The following is a 24551-nucleotide window of genomic DNA, read 5'->3' as shown; positions in this document are numbered from 1 at the left end:
GGCCTTATCAGTGAAAACTGATGCAAAGAAGGCACTGATTACCTCAAGTTTTTTTTTTTTTGCACCCCTTGTCATTAATTCCCCTACCCACTGAGCCACAAAGTGTCCTGCCATTGCTGCTGCACTTTCTGACCTCCTAACATCCCTCAGAATACGTGTTTTGGGAAACTACCTGTTGCACTGGAGAGGATGCTCATCTATGTACCCCGATCGCTTCTCTTCCTAGCTTACCACTTGAGAGAGAATTTCGTTTTTCTTTTTCCCCTTTCATCCTAGTTTTCTTTCCATAAGTAACTTTGAAGATTATATAAGGCATAATTTATGGATCCTGCTAAACTTGTCTCAGATTTCTTTGTGCAATACCTGATGATTAAACCGCCATTGTACATCAGTTTGTTTTCAGTTAGCTTCTCTGCTTCCATACATTAGCATAGGGAGAGAAAACCCAATCATGTCTCATTTTCCTCTCCTGCTCAGTCACTCACTACCACATCATGGGAGACTTCTCTCTTGGGCATAGTACTGTTCTGGAATGTCCCTGAAGGTCATCTTAACAAACGCCTGTATCTCTTTATCTAAATTTTCAAATGTTCAGTACTTCCACTGTCTCTTTCTAAGTGTCTGCAGTGAACTATTCTGTCTCACTGCAGTTGAGGAATCTCCCCAACTACAATGTGTATTTTTCTCAGAAAAGGCCAAAAGACTCTTACTGTATTTGCTCACTGGGGCATATAATCATCTGTGATAATCCAATACTTTTCCTTTCAGAGAAACAGCATATTTACTTTGTGTGTAGTAACTAGTACTCTGCTAATTATACTAGCTAGTGTCCTCTCTTCATCCAGTTCTGCTTGTACTTGTGATGTTTCAGTTGAGGCACACACGTGAAGCATGTAATGTGGGAAGTGAAGTTAAAATTGTTCAGACTTGTGCTGAGATACAAAAGAAATTCCCTCTGTACCCTCTGTGCAATGCAATACATGGGACCCTTGTGCAGGAAGTTGCCAACCCATTGAAATTTTTGGCTTGTTCCACTCTTTTAATTTATGCAAGTGTGTGTTTCAGTTTGGAATTGAATCTGAACAGATTAGCATTTGTGGAGATCCTACCTCCTAAAATAGGCCAAACTTTGATAAGAGATGTTATTGTGGTGGGGACAGTGGGAGGGATTTGAAAGCATGCATTTTAAGTGTGTTTAGGCTGTTACCAAGTCTGATTTGTTATCTGTGCTCTGACTTGCATCACATCTGCATTATCCCCCCAGGATTCTTGAGATACCAGTCTCTCTTCATTAAAACAGGAAAAACAGCCAAATGATTGAGGTTCCTGCTTGGCTTCTTGCATTTGGAAAGCCAGCATTCTTTTTACAGTAAGGCATGAAAAGCTATATCTATACCAGAAAAATAGAGTATGTTAGAAAATAACTTTCTACTAGCACAACATCAAACATGATTTTATATGCAATTTCGATTGAGATTAGAAACATTCATTGTACATGCATCACTCATCTATGTACTGAGACAAGTTTGTACTTATTGATGATTGACTACTGTATACTGAAAGTTGCTCATGTGAGCATGAGGAGGCATTTAATGGGTTACTAGACTGATTAATTAAAATGTGCTAATTTAGTGAGTTAATTCCACCATAGCAGAGTTCATGCATAAGTTTAGGAGGAAGGAATTCAACTGATAAATACAAAAATAACTCCTGATTGACATTAATCCAGTGCAGCAGTTTGTTGACAGTGGATTTGGGACAGCAGAGTAATAAAAGATGATGAAAACTAGTGAAGATTAAAGACTTATGTCTTCTTTTTGTTTATCTTACTGGTATGGTAGCTTTTATTTCACGTTACTTTTAATTTAAGTGCCTTCATATTCTGTTAATAAATTAAGCTGTGCTTTGAGTGTTCCACTGCTCTAGCAGTTAGTTCTGTCAGTAAGGGGGACAGTCAGTGCTTTAAAATGAGGCATCCATCTCCTTTTGGAGTACACTTTTTCCTTGTATAGTTTACTAATTTGCTTTAATATTAATATTATTGGCATTACTGTTATTAGTAAGGGCAGAGCAGTTTATCATGTAATGATGACCATCATGGATAAAGATATCTGCATTGGATTTTAGGTGATTTGAAGAGGGAAGCATGCAAACTATTACAAAAAAAATTGCAGAACCAAAGCAAAAGAAATCACACACATATAATAATTCCATAATAAAAAATATATAGTTTTTAGATATTCATATATGTAATGTATCTTTATAAGATACACGCCCACATAATAATTCCAAAATTCCAGTACGGTGGCATGACTTCCAAGTTTTGGGGTGTTGTGTCGCTTCTGTTTCTCAGTAGAGTGGCTGGACCTTACTTTTATTCAAGTCACATTGAAACCTATCATCTGTCACATCTTGCTATAGTATAGATTTTGTGGGATTAGCTGGAACTGCTTTCTTACAGAACTGCAACTTTCAAAATCATTTTGGATTAAAACCAAATGGTCTCTAACTGAATTTTGTTTGGAGTAGGGAAAGTGTGCTGAGGGAGGAGTGGCAGAGGGGAGCTGTTATGGACTGACTGCAACCACTTGTTCCCCATCACCTGCACTGCTGAGGCAATAGAGGAGTCTGGAGTGAAGGAATGAAGTTGATCCTGTGAAAGGGTGGTGGTGGTGGGGAAGTGTTTGAGGTTTGTCTTTGTTTCTCACCATTCTACTCTGAGAGCAAAACTAATTTACGAGAAAGCAGTTGGATGGGCATCTGGCAGCCTGCCAAGCTGCCTACATCCCAACATAGTTTTTAAATACACATATACACTCTTCTTTCTGTTCTACCTTCCCCAGTAAAAAACAGATTAGAATTTAAAATTATCTGAATTGAAAGCACCATGATTAACACAGAGTAATGATAGCCTGGATGAATGTTGCCAGAAAATATGTAGTGTTATTTCTAAGAACTCAGCTAGAAAGGATGCATTGTTTTAATCCCTTTGAAAGTTATGTAGGCATTGTTCTTGAAAAGATCTGGCAGTGAGACAGGACTTATGTTACTGTTGTGATGTTCCTCTTCTGCTTGAGGAAATGGTTATGTAGATTCTCGGTCATAGTTAACATACTGGCCAAAAGGATGCTTCTATCCAGGTTTTAAGTGAGGATGACTCATTTTCCTTTCCCAAACAGAGCAAGCAAGACTCACTTTTTGTAGCATTTTTTTTTTTGATTCTGTCTGAGTATAGGCCTCAAATATCTTCCCTGAGGAGGCAATAGCCTTGCTTGCCTTGCAGATTCATTTTAAATAGAAGTTCCCTCTTCTTTAAATCTTTGTTCTTTAAGTCTTTTATTTCCCCTAAACTCTTCTTGATTTGTATTCATTCTGTTTTCAGAGTGAAAGAAACACGTCTATAGATGCAAGCTTTATCATGAGTCTTGGTCTCTCTGTGAGATTTTATATGTTCCTTGAATTTGGGTAAAAGAACTGGCCAATATCAGTAGGTGTTTTCCATGGGATAAAAACTCCACTGCAAGAAGTTACAAAATGTGCAAGGATTCAGAATGTTGCTATTAAAATCTCATAATATATTTCTAAAGCAGAGCAAGTCTTATTTCTTGAAATCTGTGAATTTTGTTTTGGCTGCTGTTAATACTTGGAGCGTCTTAAATATGCATCGAACTGAATGTTGTGGAGAAGCGCAAAGCAAATGTTTATGCCATTGAAATGTTTTGAAATAAAACTAACTCCTCTCTGCACAGACACAAATCCAGTGGGTTTTTTTTTTCTGTCAAGTTCTTTTTTAATAGAGATAAAGATTATGCTTTTTTTTTTCCCAGGAATACAGAGAAATAGTTAGTTTGATATACATTACACTTAAATTAGAAAATTAATTTTGTGTTGTTGGAAGTTTCTGATTTTGCGGCATTGCAGAGATACATACAGAATAGCCTGATCCAAGTTTCAATCCCATTTCACTATTCACAGGAAAGTAAGAGCTATAAATGAATGGACTTTGGTCTAATCTAAAGTTCTTCAGTACTTCAGGCATATGCTAAGGGGATTTTCTTTTATAAGCTACTGTGCAGAAGCAGTCCGTTTTCTATTGAGAATGTGTACAATTTCTAGCCTTTCTTCTGTTCTTAGACAAAACTCTCTTTGATTTTGGAGTGTTTTGCTATAGTAAAAGCTCTGGGATTTGGAACACTGACTTCAAAGGACCCACTTCAGCAGAAAAAGCACAGGAGAATTTTGAAAAAGTAATTCCGTAATAAAAAAGTTTTTGTTACTTTCTGTTTATAATGCTAAACTAGTAGACAATTTAAACCAGCATTAAAAATCTAAGAGCTATACCACACCCATCAGGGGATAAATTGTTAATAAAGTAGAATCTGATGGAGGAAGGCTGATGATTATCTGCAGAAAGAAATGAGAGCCCTCTGGCTGCACAGAAGTGCCTTATTAACAGTTACACTGGGTATCCTGTTAAATGAGCTTTATTTATCATGTTTTTATAGCAACTTCCACTGACCTTTCAGCTTCTGGGATAAATGTACCAAAATACAATGTTGTTCTTCCAATGTAGCAATTAAAGGGTCTCTAAAGCCAGAAAAGTTGTGGACAGACTATATTGCACAGCTGCTTCAGAAACAAATTTATCTGATTGGGCTTGCTGTGTGAGATTGTTGCTAAAATTTCTTCAAGTCAGTGAAGTTTAAGCGATACTTTCTGAACACCTAAGGGATCTGAGTCTAAAGGTTGAGTATAGATTCTTACAACTGTCCTGTGTCTGCTGAAATATGAGATCAGCAGGGAAGGAAATACAAGCAAGGAAGTTGGAAATGAGTTTTTATGATATGGTGGTGATGACTGTTTCAGTGACTGTCCACTTTTCCAAGATTCCTTGTCAACATGGAATGAGGTAAACACCATTATAAAGGGGGTATTTCTTTCCCTCTAGGCAACCGTTCTATTTTACATGCAAGAGCAGCCCATTTTGACTCATTTGGATCTAAAAGTTTGTCTTTTAGAAATTGGATAGACATAACCCACTCATTTCATGTAACTAATTCTGGGTTGCCAAGGTATCACTGACATCCACTAATTAAAAACTTGAATGATGTTTAACATATAACCTGGAGGTGAAAAGCTCCATGTGTCATTGACATTACTACAGACCATTCACTTGTGTCAAAAAAAAAAAAGAGAAAAATGAACTAACACTTAAGCTTTTTGACTTTTTTCAAGCCTCACCATCATCTCGAATCTTCATGACCAAATTTTGATTTAAAGTTGTGTTATGGGCCTCCTTGTTCCTACTGCTCCTTCCATTGCAATTGGAGTACATGATGTTCTCTTGAACACCCTTTCGTATTCTGAGCAGGCACTCTCCTTAGTCCTTGGTTCTCCTGTTTGTCTTTCTCACCCTTGATTTCTGTATAATTTAGCAGTGCAGCCACAGTCCAGTGATTTTCCCAGTAGCTAAGGTTCAAGTTTTCCTGTTTTAATAAGCATCTTTTGCTCTTTGTATTTAATGAGGATTTTTCCCGGTCTGCTGTACTATTTTTGCTTTTCTCTACAGCTGATGACACTCATTTAAGTTTCTCTTTGCTTTTTATTCTTTTCCGTATTGCTGTTTTGTATCTCACATTATCTTAGTGCTTGTCAAATTCAATCCAATTATTCTAAAGTAAACTTATCCAAAACAGAAATCACTTTGTTTCTTCTCTCCCTGAGTGAACTGTCAGTCATGCTGCCGTCACCTCTGTTGCAAACTCTTTGGAAATATGGTTGTGGTATTCTTACCATGTTCTATTTTGCCCTATCCACTTTCTAAATGCTTTTTTTGTCTATGTGTTACCCTTAAATGGAAAAAAAAGAAAACCCAAGCTTGATTTTCCAAAATCACCTTTCCAGTCAATTAATTTAATTAGAAGGATGTAGAAAATTTCATGTTTATGCATCTTTGCTTTTGTACCATTTATTTCACTGACTTTTCACTGGACAAGCTGTATAAGTTGATGGTTCTTACATTTCTTCTGTTGTTAGCATTCTGTTTTGTCTTTGCTTTCACCTATCTAAAATCTTCTTACCTTGATTTGATCACATATTTAATGGAAAAATAGATATGTTAAAGTTTCTTCTGCATTTGTTGGGTCTTTTCTGCTTTGTATGATGCCATTTTTAGGCTAACTTTTCAAAATATTGTTATTGTAAGTAACAGTTACTGTAAAGTCACTATAGTATCTTGTCTATAATTATAGGTGAGTGTTACTATTACAAGAATCAAGCCTGCCACCACTAAAGCCTCATGGAAAAACTATTTGAATAAATAAGTAAAAAAATACATATGGAAATTATGATAAAATTGTTATTCTGTTCCCAATGTACAAAATTACATACATACAAGTAAAAATAGGAAGAATTTTTTTTTTGTAGTCTTAGTTATTCCGTGTGATTAGAAGGTGTTATAAAGTTCATCCTCTACCATACCTCCCAGGTCAATCTGTTTTTGTGAGCTCATATCTGGAATCTATAATAGAGCTGCCTTTGACATCCTGGGTACAAGATATAGTATGTTGACTGTGCCTCTCAGAAATAATTTCAGGAAGGTTTTTGGTTTGCACAAAGTCTTTTGAAATGTCAGGCCTTCCTTGACTGTGGCTGAAAGGTAAGGAAGGATGATTGCTGAGCTACTTCTTTAATCCCACATCCCATACCACCATGGCTGCCTTGAACAGCAAGTTAGCATAGAATCTTAGAATAGTTTGGGTTGGAAGGGACCTTAAAGACCATCTAGTTCCAAGCCCCCTGCAATGGGCAGGGCCACGTCCCACTAGATCAGGCTGCCTAAGGCCCCATCCAACCTATGCATGGGACAAGGTGGCCCAAATTCTACTGCTGCCTCCTCTTGCCTGTTTCCATGTTTCCTAGCAGAAATGAACAGGCATACAGGAAAATAAAGTTCTTGCCTGTGCTCAAGGTCCAAACCAACATTTTATGCCACGCTGGTTCCAGGGGGCTCTGCCACTTACCCTGTTATTTAACCCAAGGGGTTGAGGACTATGAAATTACATTGAAATACCTCTCCTTTCCTTGAAATAAAGAGAATCTTGACATTTCTCATCAGCATCTAAAAGTATAAAACAGTAATGTAAAAAAATAAAGTGAAATGTTGGTTTCAAAAGGTCTTGGAGCCTACTAAAATCAATCTTATTTGACAAGAAGCAGAAAACATTCTGTGTGCTAACACAGATGTTAAATCTTAAAGGATTCACATATAATTTATTCAATACATTAAATTTACTATATGTAGTATAATTTCAGAATGTGCATTAAAAATATGTTATGAAATCTCATTACTACCTGCTGAATGGCTGCCAAGTTTGGTAATGCAAAATCACTTTGTTGTTTTACCCCTTCAGCACAATCCTGCATTCAATTTTTAACTGTTCATAAAAACTGTAAAAGTCTCAAAACACCAGATTGGAACATTCAAAACTTTGAAAGTCACAGTGCAACACTTCAGGGCTTTTTTTGATAAATCTCTGGGAGCAGGACTAAAAATCCTAGTTCCAAAGACACTCAAGTTTGGAGTTGCAAACTCCCAGATTTGGAATTGCATTTTCCTCTAAAATCTGTCTCTGTTAAATATAAACCAAACAAATGCTTTGTGACATTTAGAAGACAAAGGGGAGACTGCACAGGTGGATGGGTAGGTGGCATTTGTGAAAGTTCAGTCTTGGGCAGGAGCTGGTGTCATTAAAGTCAGTGGAGTAGCCTAACTCTGTAGATTTGTGATGGTCTTAGTATGTAAATTCTTCTCTAATATTCTTAACCATTTCTTTTATCATATTAATTATGACAATTCTGAACAACAATTTATTTGCATAGTCAATATAATAAGATAATGAAAACTTTGGCTAGTTCATGAATTGGCAGGGTATGTATTTTTCCTCTTACTATTTTATATACTCAAGACCAACTATATTTGAAATAAAATTGACATCAGCTCCTTGAACCCAAATAAAGCTTCATATATTACTTGGTTTAAGCATGAAATTAGATATCTACCAGGGGATCTCAGTTCTTATTAAATTCCAAACACTGGAAAATTCAAACATGATTGGATGTTGATTTTCATATATTTCACACTGCTGACTTCATAGGAAACTGCCATTTTCTAACTGTGCATGAGCAATAAAAGTTGGTTCTGAACAAATGAAGACATAAATATCATTTGCAAGAGAATTGGCTGTTCACATAAGTAATAAGTGATAAGTGGTGGCTAGATACTGCAGTGACTGTAGCCAATCAGTAAAGTTATCTGTACAGTGTAGAACTTGTCGTATGAGCTGCTGGTCTATCACTTCACGTGAAAGCCTAACCAGCATGCCTTTAGTTCACAGAATTCAGCTTTTCCCTTTTGGTGAGCTACAAGGAAAGCTGTCGAATCAGGAAGTCCCTTTTTAATATTTTACTCCAGTTTTTCCTGCAGAGGACGATCATTCTCTGAAGCTGACTATTTGTCAGGAGCCTGTTGGCAAGACAGGTAGCTCCAGCAATAATGACTGCAAGGATGAGGGGTCATGACTCCATGGAAATGGTACTTCTGAAGTACAGAGAGTTATAAATCTTTCTTAAGTGGCTTTATATATTTGCTGGAAGCAGGGATGTCATTTCATTATACCAGAGTATGCCTTAAAATTTCTGGTAACCATCAAAACCACAACTAACTCTGTGGCTGTTAATTTGCTGCTAATGTCTTGCTGGTATACTTCTTTGTGGCTAATTCTTTGTTTGCATTTATGACTGACACTTTATGGCTTTTGAAATTCATATCTTGGACTTCAACATACATATTTGTTGGGACATAATTAGGCAGGCTGCAACATACCCTCATAGAACAAGTCATATTTTAAAACCATTCCCTTGGTGGACTGATGTGAACAATAAGGGAATATGTTTAAAGCACTTCTACAGTTATTTACAACTGAACTTTTATAAAAAGACACCTGCTGTCAGTTTGAAACCTGAATTAAAACTTAGCATTAAGCATGCACCAAAGTTGTGTTTCTATTCAGCATGATTATATATCAAATCTGTATGGAGCTATGTGGTTTGTGTATTTTTTTAACTGAAGAAAACTGTATGTGTTCAGAAGTGAACTGTGACTTCCCTATTGGACTATGCTAGGTCAAGTTCAACTTGTTCTCTCATTATGATCAGAGTTAATAAAGCTTCTGCCTGACTTCTACTAAATTTTATTTGCTTTATTATGCACTTGGACTCCCTAGATTCTCCAACCATGACCCTAGATTCTCCAACAAAGATGCATTGCATACTTTTCTCAGATTTTGAGCAAAACGTCTATCTCCAAAATTTTCAGTGCTTGAGAAATGTACCTAATTTCCTTGATTTGTGACATTTTCTAATTTTTGCATTTGACATACTTTTCCTTCAAAGTACACTTGTACTGGGGACTTAAAGCCAATTGAAAGTTGGGTGTTTTGTCACTGAAAAATTATTGATTGATAAGCATTTAATCTTTAATCCAATCTTCCTGTCTTCTTTCTTCCTGCTGTTCATGCCTGGCATATTCTTCTCAGTTCAGTTTTGGCAAGAACTTTCCTTCAGACTTTCCTTTTAATCACCCGTATTCCACTAAGTCTTTCTGCTCTGACCTACTATTTGTAACTCTTGTGTTTCTGCAGGCTTTTTTTTTTTATTGCTTAGAGATAGCATATTCAGTATCACATGATTATATCTAGTGCCATGTAACACAGTTTCGGGGCATCCTGATGGTTTGATTAGGAACATTTGTTGGTCTTCCAAGAGCAGTCTTTCTTATTGTGGTCTCTGTTACAGATGTAAATAGCTTTCCCCATTACAGAGTCAAAAAAAAGTTAAGTCATTGTTTCTTTTTTGTCTAACACATTGCTGCTTTTTTATGTAACTCAGTATGAGAGTTCTTTCATGCTGCTAGATGCATTTTCTTATAAGTGCTAGAGTCATTAATGAGTGGATTTTTCTAGAAGTTTTCAATGTGTTCCACAATATGCAGTAGTCATTCGTTGGCAAAAGCAATTGCTGTAAACAGGAAGGTTTGGGGTGGAGAAAGAGGAGTAACAGCATTAGGTTTTTATAAGTCTTTTTTTTTGCTGAGATTAGAAAGCTTCTTCTTGAGCTTGTTGAAACACAAATCAAAGAGCATTGTGTAGTATACTCTGAAAGCATGTCCTTCCTTAGATTAAATAGGCTTTCACCCTATTATTTTTATTAGAGTCTGCTTGCTATTAATATAGGCTCCTTTAAAAGGTATGTACAAAAAATGACCTATATTAAATTTGAATTAATGGTCCGTTATGATTTCCTGGTAAATAAAAATTAAAAAAAAAAAGTGGTTTCAATAATTAAGCAGCAGTTGTTAATTTAGAAATCGTAGTTCTCCATGGTAAAATGTGAAGTGCTTTTTTGCATTTTTATCTAAGGGATATATGGATGTGCTTTGTGAAGGTGAAAGATTTAAAATGCACTCACAGCATATACAGGTATTCAAATATATACATGTATTGGCACCTAAACAACAAGTAAATGACTGCTTCACCGAACAATAGAGTTTGTAAGTAATAGCTGTTGAATGTTAAATATTGGAAATAATTGGGATTAACTCATGCAGGGAAACTGTAGTAATGCAGACTAGGTGTTACAGAGCTGGCATAAATCTGTTGAAGCACAGACAGAGCTCAAAAATGAGGATAAATTGCTTCTGCTTCACAGTGCTCTGCTTCACTGTTGATTTGTATGTGTCTAACCATTGCTCCTTTCTCTGAATGGATGTTTTAGTGCTTGTGATTAGTGGTACAGTAATACCTTGAGAAACTAAAATCTCCATTTGATTCTTGAAATACTGCAAGAACAGTGACAGGGTGCATTTTCCTGTGGCTCAAGGTCTTTTAGCAGGGCTCGCCTTGGATGCTGTGGTGATGCAGCCCAGCGCTGTTGGGGAAAGTTCAGCCTTTCTCTGTGTTCCCAACTGATTACCTGAATGAGACTCATACAAAAGTGACTGATTAGCATCAAATGTGACTGTGATTATTTCTGCTGAAGCAGTAGGTGCAGTGAATCATGGGGATGGCCAGCTTCACTTTGGATTAAGACAGTGAGGGAACTTCAACAGCAAAACAACCTTTCTAGGGAGAAAAAGCTTATAAAGTGGTTAGGGATAGAATCACCCACAGCTAATCATCAGTATGCCTGCAGCATGTATCTCAAGAATGGGCTTAGATAGCTCTGAGATTTATATTTCTGTGTTCAATGCATTTCTAACTGATTCCTGTTGGTTGCAGGCAGTGGAATGGCAATGTGATGAAGCTACAAAAAGAGCCTGTTACAGTAAAGGCAAATCAAAGGTAAGCATGAGGCAGCTGCTCTGCTTTAATAAAATTTATATGTTAATAGCAGGTATAATTCAATGCATGAATCTCTACCGTATGCATTTTTACTGATTCCCTTTCTGAAGGGAGTTGTAGGAAAGAAATCCGACAGTGATGCATAAGTGAAGGAATAAAAAAGGGTATAGAGTGTGAGGTGAGGTACAGTCATGTGATTCTTTTCTGAAATGATCAAAAATTTTAGTTTCCAAGAATTTACTGTTTTGACTCTACAGCATGTCATATATAATGAACTGTATTCTCGCTTCATTTCCAGTGCTGTAAATCCTGAATAACTGTGTAATTACTTTGTAAAATCCTCAATTTATTTCCCTGAGTGTTAGATGCAATTTTAGGAACTTTTATATTTCATATCTACTGGCGCTATAAAGAAAATACTATGAAATTCACTAGTTTTTGAGACATGGGACTTGATATATTTTTAGTATTCAGAACAAATTCCTTATCTAGCCAACTACAATTTCTTCAGCGCAGGTAAGTATAATGCTGTGATGGAAACTATCAATGCTGTGGTCTTTTGTGGCTGTCCTAAGCTGAAGCTAGTGATCACGTTAATTATAAAACCAGGTAGAATTGCATGCAATTTATGTTTATAATTATTATGCTGTTTAATTGATTTAAATCATAAAGGGAAAACACATCAACAGCAATAACTGTGAAAGAGCACACTTGCTTTCAGGACCTGTTTTCTGTATCCATTATTGATGTGCAAAACTCAAAAACAACCAAGCTTCAAAAATTATTCCAAAAGCTTCTACCATATAGTAGAGGAGGAGTCTTTTTTGCATAGTGATCTAACATTGACTTTCTAACTTCTCCCATTAAACTGTTAATTTCCAGCTTTTTTTACTAAGTGCTGGAAAAGAAAATTGCAGTGTACCATTAGTCTATGCATCTACATTTGAGATTAAAGATGAAGAATAGCCTCACTTCAGAATCAGGGCCATTTTATTCTGTGAGGAGACAAAAAGACAGAATTACCTGGGGGAAAAAAGCAACTGTAGAGAATATGCAGTATAAAGCTTCATGCATAGAAAATGAGTGTCTGTATGAAGGAGCATCTTTCACTGTAGAAATGAGTTTACACTCCTGGTAAAAGACATTAAGAACAGTGTTGCCTCTTTGTCTTTGCTTTCCTTTCTTTCCATCCCAGTGTGTGAAACATGTAGGAGTTACTGGTCAGTAGCCATTAAAGTGCAGAGTTTACTAGGTATGTAGAAGGTATTAATATGTAGAGAAAATAAATGGATTAGATTTCACTTAAAGATTTTTAATTAGTGTAGACAAACTCTGTTGACTCAGGTTGTGTGTGAAAGCTTTAATGGCAAAAATAGATTATAGATCAGAATGCTTACTAGGTGCTTACTTGTTGGTATGTGGAGAAAAAAGAAAGAACTTTTTGGACCTTGTATTTTAAGCAAATGTTTCATTTTGTAACTTGTTATTTCTCCCTAGAAGATTTATTGCTTCTTCATGTGATATATCCCTCAAGCCTTCATCCTTAGCTTTCAGATGACAATGCTCTGAAGTAATAGAGTATGCTCAAATGACAATAGAACATAACAGATTGCACTGGTCACGGTGCACATACAGTAGAAACTATCCTGTTAGGAAGGCAATGTGTAACTAAAAATTCATGCCTTTTTTTACAGTGATTTTCCAAGTTTAAAACTGTGATACTAACATTCCGCTTGTCTGAAAGTCACAGTGCAGTGACTGTGATCTAACATAATGGATAAAAGTAATGATACATTTGAGACTATAGTAGTGTATTTTTGAATATTATATTGATAATACTCTTTGTGGTGTAAAATCCACATTCAATTCAATTTTGCTAGAAAAAAAATACTCAACACTGCTGAAATGTACTTAAGAGTGGACCTCAGTGTAACACGTATGTGCAGATTTTCATTCATGCTCATCATACCCTTTTGAAGGAGCTGGTGATTTGAAGTTACGCTGTCACTGTAAAATAGTACATATAGTATTGTAATAATGACCTCTGAGATGGTTTCTTAATATTGTTAGTGGATAAGTATTTAGTGTTTCATTTGTATCCATAGCCTCATTCCACCTTCACAATCTAGAAAAGAATTACAATCCTTATATTTAATTGCATTTAGCAGTAATCCTGGGAGGAAATAGTTCTTTTCTTATTGTTGTCATATGGTTGGAGTTTTTAGTTTTGCTTTGGTTTTGGGCTTTTTTTTTAAGTGTACAATTTGTGGCCTGAAGGCTTTATGTGGGAGTTGCTGGAGAATGCAGAGATACTGACAGAGTCAAACTACCCAGCTGAAATGACAACTGTGTTTTTTAAGTTCTCGTGCCTCTTTGGTTTCACTGATTTGATCGAGGTTAAAAAGAAGGGATAAATTTATGAGCAGAGAAAGGATGTTTGCCTTTTATTCCCTTACGTCCAAGATGAGAACAAGGTTGTTATCCTGTCTGTATGAGGAGGACTTAGGCATGCACCCAGATCTCTGGCATGCTCCTTTTCCTAGTCAAACCACAAAAAAGCCCCTCCTTGGAAAAACTGGGAATTATCAGACCAGGAGGAATTCACTCCAGTGCTACAGTAAATTGTCCCTCTTCAGAGGAAATGCCCTGGGAGACACAGTTCCAATTACTCTTATTGGAAGGACTGCTTCCTTGCTTGCTGTTGTATAAATAGATCCTAAATTGGAGAGTTGTTGTGGGGTTAATTTCTATAACATTTCTCAGGGCAAATTCAGATTTCAGGGCAGACACTTGTGACTATAGGGAAGGGACCGGAAAGGTCAGAGACAAAATACACAGGGCCAATCCAGACTGTGGTGATGAGGATTACAAGGATGGCTGTGGGCAAGTTATTCATGCAAATCCTGATTTCTTTTGAAGCTCTGCTGACCACAGAGCAGCATGGGGGCAGTGAGTTCAGGTGGTAAAACTAAAAGTCATTTTGCTAATGGAGTGCCCTGAAACCAGAAGTCAGCTTTGAACCCTGAAGCAACTCTAGTGGTTTTGAGATAATGGTCAGTTAAATACAACTCTTTTATTCTATTCTTAAGGAGCTGCACAGAGTTGTTGCCTCTAGCTGTTAAAAAGTAGTTGTTATTGTTCATGCTTTATGAGCCAACAAGGGAAGAGAACTGAAAGGGAAAATATTTAGGTACATCTGTCACATTTGACAGTGCAGTGTGTACTAGACTTTTGAAGGCTGATGTTTGTTACTGAGACTTCAGACATTTATCCCCCAGTTTAAGCTGTTGCTTAAAATAACTAGAGACTCCAGGAGTGAGGCAGAGAAAATTATGACCTTGTGGCCATCATGAGTTAGCGTTTAGAATTCTAAAGCACCACACATGGTTAAGAGAGTAAATTTCACTATGCTGGCAGTTGTGATAGTTACTGTTGGAAAGGAAAAATATAAATACACAGGGTAAAAATGCAATAAACCAAAGAGAGACTAAATAAAAATATATGTAACTGAAATAAAGTCTCTTATCCCTTGCTAACTTAAGATCCAAATTGCTGTGTGTTTTAACATCTGAACCTTCAATAGAAGTATTGAAAAATTAAACACAGATGTGTTTAAAATATTAGCCTATACAATAAACATTGCTGCAAACTGATAGCCATATTTAACAAGGTTGTCTTTAAAGTGTGAAGTTGATCTTAAGTTTAAGTAGCAACCTAGCCTCCTTGGCTGCTGATTTGTTTGTAACAGTTGTATTTCATTTCAGGGATGCTGATATATGAGTAGAAAGTATTTGCTAAATTAATTTATTTCTTTCATAGATACTTTTATAAGGGAATAGGAAATGTATATGGCCTAGAGGTCAAGATGAACAGGAGTATAAGACTACGTAAAAGATGGCCATCAAACCTACTTCAAATTACTAAATATTAGAGTTGATTTTCAGTGTGGTTTTGGGTGTGATTATTTTATTCATTACTGTTTTTAATTTGTTATATATTATTGTGGGTTTGTTATATGAAGAAAATAGCCAATTATAAAAGATATTCGATTTTGATTTTGTTGGACAATCTACTTCACAAAAAATTGATATATCTTATTTCCACTTGACTTGTCAAGTTGGCACAGGACTTAGAAACATTAAAAAAAAGAATCTTATGAATCCCAGGAATGTCAGAGTTTAAAATATTAACATTACTTTTGAATAGAAAGAGTGGGTGATCAGTGTGCAAGTAATTTGGCAATGGTAATATTTCAGGGAGCTCTGGAATATGAAGAGGAGACGTTGGATGCGTTGTAATGTCACAACCCACTTATTTTTCCTACACTTACATTCCATGGATGGCTGCGAAGGGCTGAATAAAAACAGTGAGAAGAATAAATTACTGTATTATATTCTGTGAACTTCCTTGAGCACCCTTCCCAAAAAAAAAAGAGGAGGAATTGCCTTCAATTTTTTGTGTGGTTTTTTGCGTTGATTTTTTTTTTCTGTTTTCTGTTTGGTTTTTTTTTATGGTTAAAACAACGTGCAACAGGGAAACTGCCCAACTACCCATAAGTGAAATAATTACTTCTGAAAAGCCTTGTTGCTCCAACCAGCTTGGCTATATGGTTGCATATTAGCTTCTGTTTGGTTGAAAGAATATTAAGTTGAGAGTTTTGGTAAGTTAAAGATAAAGATATTTTATTTTTACCCAATGAAAATCATATTTTATTTCTAAGATGCTTGACACTTACCTTTAGAGGCTCAAAGAGAAACATTTAAAGGCTGCATTTTTATGAGAAATTAATGCAAATGTGGTTTTGAGAGGTATTTTTTTCAAGGAGGCAGTTTTTCTCTGAGATTTTATGGGTTGTTTTAATTTTTTTTTGTGAGGAAAGTTATAGATGATAAATTCTGAGATAATGGGACTTCTGCACCATTACTATTGCATGAATTTACTTACAGGATTTTACTTAATATCTGTTTGAATTGCATAGCGGTATTTTCACAAGGGTGGGGTTTTTTTAGTGCTTTACCTGAGACTGTCTTTGGAATGAGTACTAGAGAGCATTCCAATGGAAGGTTCCAGGGAACTTTATTTTCTCCAAACATATTGTTGATTTTATTAATTTTATAAGAGAGGGACATAGATTTTTTGCAGGAGGAGTTTTTGAATCTTTCCTACATACAGTTCTGGGAGATTATTAGTGTTGCAGAAGAAGCCTTTCTGCCTGAATACACAGTAGAATCTGCTGTGGGTTTATAACTTCTGAAATGAGAGAAATGAACATCATAAAGCATTCACACATCCTAATCGGATAAAAGACGTAAAATTATTCCTCAGGGGTGCAAATCTTTGTATTGAGGTAATGAAATTTCTTGAGAAACTTCAAATTAACAGAAATGCAGATGTTCTTAATAAAACAAATTGTGCAAATTATGAGACTAGTAGTGACAAATCTGCATATGAATATCCCAGGAATTTTATTTGCACTGGTTTCAACATAGTCGTGTTACTGACAGCCTGTTCTTTCTTCTGTTTTCCTTACAGTTTCCTCCCTTGGCCTAATCTGTCTTTGAAAACAACATCTGATCTCTTGAGACAGTAGTGTATTATTTAAATCAGCATCTATCACTTCAGAGTTTAGCTAAACCTTTGAAGTGTATACTTAGAAGCATCTTCAGTAATGAAGAGGTTTATCATTATGCAATTAAGTTCTCAGAAAGATTGATGGATCATATGTTGTACTTAAGAAATCTATATATGTCATGATTGCTAACATATCAGATATGCTTAAGATTGTTCCCCTGAATTTTTAAGAGTGGACCCATAACCATGGAAAGCAAATCATAATTAGTCCCCTCTGTCACTGAATATATTGTTTCTTTTCTGCATGGCAGGAGGAATGCCAGAACTACATTCGAGTGCTTCTTGTTGGAGGCAACCATCTCTTTACCTGTGGAACGAACGCGTTCACTCCTATCTGCACCAATCGGACGGTATGAATTAAATGTTTCATACCACAAGCTCAAGTCCCTGTTCTGAGCTAGGAAATTAGCAAGCAGAGCATACTGTTGTGGTTCAGTCCAAGCTATTTATGTACTGATGGGTGAGCTGATGTATAAAAACTGATTTAGTTAGTGGCAGGCCAAAGAGGAGAGTTAACTGATGGTCTCTTTTCCTTAGCTGTGGGAGAGAGTATTGCTTCCAACAGCTCAGTTCCTCCTACATGCAAATTTTCATGAACCTTATGTGTTTTTAAGACTTCTGCCACTCTGTCAGGTTTGATTGACATGAACTGGTTTAGTTATAAAGTGTAGTTGGGTAGCTGCATGCTATATATCTGTAGTTCTGGAGATGAGTGTACCTGAACTAGTGATTTCTGACTGGTGAGAATAAGAAACCTTGGCTGAGAAAATCTGTCCTTCTATTGCTGAAAATAAGCTAGTTGTAATTTATGTTTATCAAAGAAAGAAAGTCCATTAAGGATCAATAACAGTCATAATAAAAGTCAAAATGTCACTTTTAGACTAAGTTAGCTATTTATTTCAGGAGGGAGAGGCATTTAAAAGCAAAGAATAGCTGTATTGGCAAAAATAACTCCTTGCCACATTTATTATATTTAACCCTATTGTACTTATTTTCAAATAGCATATTAACATCATACTGTGGTTTATGGCTGAAAGTATTAGGGATACTAAATCAAGGAGACAGTTCTGCTGAACTCAGAATTTATTTTTTTATGTGAGATTCTTCCCCAGAACACACCAGAAAACAAATAGATTATTATTATTGTCTGACCACTTGCTTCAGTAAATGCCTCAATTGATTCTGACAATCTGATCAGTTTTTCATAATAACAGTTTGTGTAGAGATACTTAATTTTTGAGTCACTTCTAGCATAAAACATCTTAGGCATGGTGGCTAATGAATGACTTGCATGTTTTGCATACCAAAGCACCAAAAGTGAGATCAGACAACAGTACAGTAAAATTTTCTGTATAAGACAGTTTCAGATTGATGTCAAAGTCAGCTTATTACTGGTTTATGATACCAAAACAGATAACTGGTGTTTATGATAGAATTTTGCTTTGATTGACGTAGCTTGCCTCAACTGATAATTTCAGGTCATTTTAATCTCTTTTTCTCCCTCTTTTACAGTTAAGCAACTTGACAGAGATACATGATCAAATCAGTGGTATGGCTCGTTGTCCTTACAGTCCCCAACACAACTCCACTGCTCTTCTTACTTCCAGTGGGGAATTATATGCTGCTACAGCCATGGATTTTCCAGGAAGAGATCCTGCTATTTATCGCAGTCTGGGGGCCCTTCCTCCTCTCCGCACTGCCCAGTACAACTCCAAGTGGCTGAATGGTGAGTGCTGGTGGACGATGAGACTCATCTCTTTTTAACCCATGTTCTCCATATTTACGGCCTTGAAATTTTGTGCTGAGAATTTAAAAGTTTTTAGGGTATTATCTCATTTTAAAATTATTTTGCATAATATGTTTTTGGTTTGTAAGTATTATGCCATTTAATATATGTAGCTGCAGTTTGTAGATGTGCACTTAGATATTTAAGTCATGTTTACAGGCACAGGGATGAGCTGTACTGTATCTCTTGGGTGCGCTTACATGGCAAAGCTGAGTCAGGCAAGAGCAATTGCTTGCCTTCAGCATTATTACGTTAAGTCCTTCAAAATCCTCAGGCAGAAAATAAACAGTTTAGAATGGACAATTCTCCTGGCTTTCTCTGCAGGTCCCAGCCCTGACAAGCAGAAAAAGTCAAGCTTTCAAGCTGCTTAGGTGGCAGACTGATTTTTTTGATGCTTATTATAACCAAAGGTTAGGGACTAGTCTGAAAACATATCGTATGATCACGCTGTAGCAGTGACTCCTGTGTCATGGATGCTTATCATCTGATATTTCCAGCTGGGAGAAGCTATAACTAGATAGGTATTTTTGGGATGTAATAGGGTCAGTTGCCATTTTATATATTACAAAATGAAAGCAGATTCTTCTAAAATTAAAATTATTTTTAACATAAAATGTGAAATTATGTGTATTGTAATTTGCTTATGCTTGTCCTAGTAGAGAAAAAAACATATTTTTGTAACACGTGCTATGCAATACAACAGCTACTATTCCCACAGTGCATTTCATGTTATGATGGGATTATTCTCATATTTGAAATTAAGAACAAATATAAATCCTTCTTTCTTCAGAACATTGGGTCAGCTGCAAGTGACAGACTTTATTTTTAATATTCCGTTTTTCATATAATCTGAGTGCTGAATTGTGTGTATTTGCCTGATATATTTTCCTTGTACAAAGAAGCCATGAGAGGTAGCTTGGAGAAATTTGTAACCTTCTCTGAAGGTCAGCTGATTTTAGAATATTAATTAAAATACCAAACTGTATGGAACATAACAGACTTTTAACAAAAGAAATATGAGAGGAAAAATCATCACATTGTATAGATACCCCTGCTCAGGCACCTTTTGTCCACACAGCCATGGTATTGGAACTAATTGCTATGCCACACCTGGGTGCTTCTGCCATAGGGAGCAAATTATTCACACTAAATGTTCAGTTTAACTGGATATTTATGCGACATAGAGCATGCTAGATTCCAACACCCCCAATTAATCAGATTCTTTACATTTACATTTAGTCTGTTTAGAGCTTCAGCTGCACCTATACATTCTCCATTAGAGCTCATTCTTCTGCCTCAAAACTGTTTAGCATTAAGTTGGCAGAAAAGCGTGGATTTTAGCTTTGGGGAGGAGGAACAAGATGAGTTTTGTAATTCAAATCATTTCAAGCAAATCCAATAAAAGGCTGAAAGTAGCCTAGTTACCTTCGTGAAAGGGAAGGGGAATGTCTTCTGAGGTAGCTAAAATTTGGAGATTCATCTGCTTTTATGTCAATTTACCTGCTCGTATGTGACTTAATGCCAAGAAACTGTATTAGTATTTCAGTGCTTGGATGGAAGTGACGATTTTCTTGCTTTCAGTGAGAAAATAACAAAGATAATCCTGCACGAAAAGTAAGCCATCAACTGAAATAGAAGCATCGTAGTCAAAATCTGTTCAGTAGCAGTAGCTGATCATTAACTGCAAATCAGCTTTTGTTTAGGTGTGCATGCACATGCACAGGTGTATTTAAAGTTTTTCTTTTACATCCATGTTTCCTTCTGAGGGTGCAGTGTTTTTTCTCACTTAGATTTTCTACTCCACAAATCACATTGGACCAATTCAGACCATCACTGTGGGTGATAGCAGTACTCCAAAATGCAGCTGATTGTCTTGCTCCATGAGTTATGGCTGTGCAATAAAGGCATTCATTTTAATGGCTAGTACACTTCTCAATGAATTCAGGTGTTTTCACTGCCATCAGTCATGCCAAAGGGACATGTCTATATGCCTAAGCAGTCTGCTATTGATGTTCACTGTAGCTTGCAGTTGCCATGGGAAGCTCTGAGTCTTCATCACAGAAGAAACCTTGATCCTGGCCTTAATCATGAGTAGGTCTGTAATCACAGGAACACACAGTGTGGGAGGGAAAAATGGAACTGATGTGTTATGTGATTGGGATGAGATCCCATATTACCATGCTGTGATTTCAGTTTCTGGAATCACAAATATCACAAATAAAAGACATCTAAATTGATGGCCTGTCTGAGCTTCTCCACTCATTCTAGTTCATCCAGAGTCATGTATTTATTATCAGGTCCTGCCTTCTACTGAGGGCTTTGGTAGTCCAGGAAGCAATCCACATCAGCTATATAGGTAAGTTGGCAGCTATTTTCAGCATACGTTACTGAGCATCATTCTGATCAGGTGCTTAACCTTAGCAGAGTATGGAGAAGTCGGTGAACTTTCATTTCCGTATTACTATTTTCTTGATTCACTCAACAGTCAATTATAAGAAGTGATAAAGGGTTGGGATGGCTTGGCTAAAGATACGAAGGATATGTGTGAAAGTAAGTGACAAGAATACACTGTGAGTGTGTAACTGAAAGGAAAAATGAAAGTGCCATGACCTCACTGTATGTGAAGTGCAAATATTGTAAGCAATCACTGATCCAGAAAGAGATGGACAGCACAGCAACACTGCCAACGTAGAAATGCTGTTGCTGACTGGAGGTAGTTATTGTGGAGCCATCTTAGATGGTCTCTTAATATGCTGTTTGTTCACCCACTAGACAATCTGCTGACAGTATTTAGATTTGACTCCTGAATTTTTTCTGTTTCTACAATTTTTAATGGCAGAAAGAACAGTTGGCCAAATGTTACAGGTATCTGTGCACTTCCTAAAAGTTTTTTCCTGTTTTGGAAATTTTAGAGTATAAATAATCATGTCTTCTTCAGTGGTAGAAAGAATCTGGCCCAATACAGTGAGCAGATTTTTGACTAGTCATCACTATTCAGAGATTCTGCTTGTCTCCATGAGGAGATGCCATTGAAGGACCAGATTACCTTAGAGCTATGACCTAAGCATTCACTATAGTTCAATAGTTCTATAGGTTAAGTTCCTCACAAAGAATTTATCAGCTGGCAGTGAAGAGACAGATCCTGTGTTATCCTCACCTTTCATGACAGTCTTGTCACTCCATCGCTCCGCTAAATCAAAAACATGATTGCCCAGATGAATTAACAACTGCTGCAAACCAGTGCTCTCCCATTCCAACAACCTAGTTGGCTGTAGGATAGTAAGCCTGAAAATGTGAAACACAGAACCCACCTCTCCCTCTCATGATGTCATGTTTTGGCCTTCTCTTTCCCCATGTAAAGAAAAAAGTAATGCTTGAAGTTACTCACCTGAATATCTGTCTGCACAAACAACTGAAGAATGCAGAAAGGCTGCATACCAGTAGCTTACTCTGTAAGGTGTCTTGTTCTGCTGCCAACTCTCTTCCTCTCCGAGTCTGTGTTCAAGTACTTCTGTGCTTGAGAGAAACAATTTGAGGTAATACAGTACACATTGAGGATTAAGTCTAAAGCAGACAGCTCTTCCATTGATTTCTTCTCCTGACCAAAGCAACCAGAAAGACCTTGAGCTTCAGCCAACTGCTTGGGTCAATAAAAAGCAGCATGTTGCTAGAACATTTTAAAATTACCTTTGTAGTCGTTCATAAAAAGAATACTCTGTCTTAGCAATCTGCTTTGGACATTATTAAATGGTAGCAAATAATTAAATCTTTCATTTAGAAAAAAAGTGCACCGTGCTTTACACCCGGCATGCTAGTTTTTTTGATTGTCTTTAAGCTCTCAGTGTAACATAGAGTTTAAATCATACCCAGGCTTGACTGTTATAGCGTGCTTCTAATAAGACTTTGCTTTAGAATTGATCTGCAAAGTGCAGCAGGGGCAGAATTGTTCATCATTTGCCTTAGAGGGGAGAGGTAAATGGAATAGTTATCTTTGTGGTCCACAGCTGCGGTGGGTCCAGGTTGGAGGAAAAAAGCCTTCACTGTGTAGACTTAGAAACAACTTTTGTAGTCCATCATTTACTGTTAGTAAAGGTATTTCTGCTTTCAGTTCACCTCCTCAAATCAGTAAATGTTTGATCTCATGCTTCGGAGTGGAAGATTACCTTAGTCTACAATGTCTATTTGCTTTAGTTAGCCAAAAAAAGGCAAAATAGATTAAAGAAAAAAATTGAAATCCCAGTCATTCCCTTTCTGTTTCATCACATGAAGAAACACTGAGGTGTTTGATTTCATAATTTGCCAAATGACTTTACTTACAATTGCTTGAGTCTCCAGCTAGCTTGAAATAAGTTGTAGTTGTTTTCTTTATCCTAGACATACAATGTTAGTTGCAATTGAAACATGTTAAACGGAAACTTTGTTCTCAATGTCAAGACACTTAATCACTGGGCAGACCACAGATGATTGAAATGTAATCTTATATAAGATGTGACCCTAAAACAGAATAAAACAAAATATTGTACAATTTAGAAGCCTTTCAACCTGAGGAGAGTATAGGAATGCTTGGATTGTTCTGCTCTGCTGATAGACATAATAATACTTTTTCCTCTTGCTGCCTTAAACATTTGGTTATTAGATACTTTTAAAGTAGTTTTTCTGAGATCACTTTCTTAAAAAACATTTTGCTTAGTCAAAAGCTTATTAATCTAGAGCAGGTACTTTCAATCATCACAAATAACAGTAAAATAAAAAGTCTTACAAAGTTGGTTTGTAGTGTCCTCCGGCACTCCATGTTGGGGCCAGTTCTGTTTAATATCTTTATCAATGATCTGTATGAGAGGATTGAGTAAATGCTTGCTGATTTTGAAACCCATCCTTAGGCTTCTTCACTGGACCCGTTATCGGAGGAAAAATTTGAGTGTTTGTGCTGTTTTTACTATCCAATCTGTACATCTTTTCCTTAATGGCAATGGCGAAGTAGAAGAGCAGTAAGCTGATGTGAGATGGAGGTGTGCCCACTGACCTCCTTTCTCCAATGCCAAAGTTTGCTTAAACAAAGCTTTTTTTTGTTGTTGTTCTTGTGTATGTAGAATTCTGGATTCAGTGTTTTAAGTAACCATCCTAACTCCTGGATCTTTTGATAGATCGCTATAGTCCAAACGTCTAGAGGTTCTGAGTGAATTAAGGTAGTCCTCTATAATTTTTATCTTCGCTCCTCCCCCAATATACGGCTATGCAAGGTGTCTATCCTGTGAAAATAGGTGATGGAAAATCCACTGAATTCTGAATGGGACTCTCAAGGACTTGAGTAGGTATTAGATGAGAGTAGAGAATGGTTTCTGTCACTAAGTTTGTCACTGGCAAATTCGCATCAGCAAAATGATTTAAATTGCAAAATATTATGCTACCTAAGAAAATGTAGGTGAATTATTTGAACTAAACAACAAATAAACAAAGGAATTTTATAGTACCATATTTGAAAACTATTTTTCAGAAAAGATCTAATTGCATTTCAGAATTTATTAGAGAACATCACTAAAGAACTATTTGCAAATTCAGGAGGAAACTTCACTGTCTGCATGAACAACTTTATGGGAATACCGCCAGATGAACAAATAGGAGTTCGCAGCACAATGTTTGGAATTATCTGAACTAATTTTTCCTAGATGGAAGTCTCATTTTCCCTTTGAAGTGATTTACTTCAGTTTTGCCAAAGAGGAAATGAAATAAATAAC

At 36.4% G+C, this 24551-nt stretch overlaps 1 protein-coding gene across 1 annotated transcript in view; it reads left to right on the top strand.

Annotated features, from left to right (window-relative positions):
- The window catches only part of SEMA5A (semaphorin 5A), a 232028-nt gene that overhangs the window by 72515 nt on the left and 134962 nt on the right, over positions 1–24551 (top strand). Inside the window, exons 5-7 of the mRNA XM_069853480.1 lie at positions 11337–11399; positions 17282–17380; positions 18543–18756. Of these exons, the coding sequence (XP_069709581.1) occupies positions 11337–11399; positions 17282–17380; positions 18543–18756 (376 nt within the window). The remainder of the gene's footprint in view (positions 1–11336; positions 11400–17281; positions 17381–18542; positions 18757–24551) is intronic.

The sequence above is a fragment of the Phaenicophaeus curvirostris genome, chromosome 3 (assembly GCF_032191515.1).
Source record: "Phaenicophaeus curvirostris isolate KB17595 chromosome 3, BPBGC_Pcur_1.0, whole genome shotgun sequence".
NCBI lineage: Eukaryota > Metazoa > Chordata > Aves > Cuculiformes > Cuculidae > Phaenicophaeus > Phaenicophaeus curvirostris.
The sequence above is the reverse complement of the archived record's forward strand: the minus strand, read 5'-3'. Positions and strand labels throughout refer to the sequence as shown.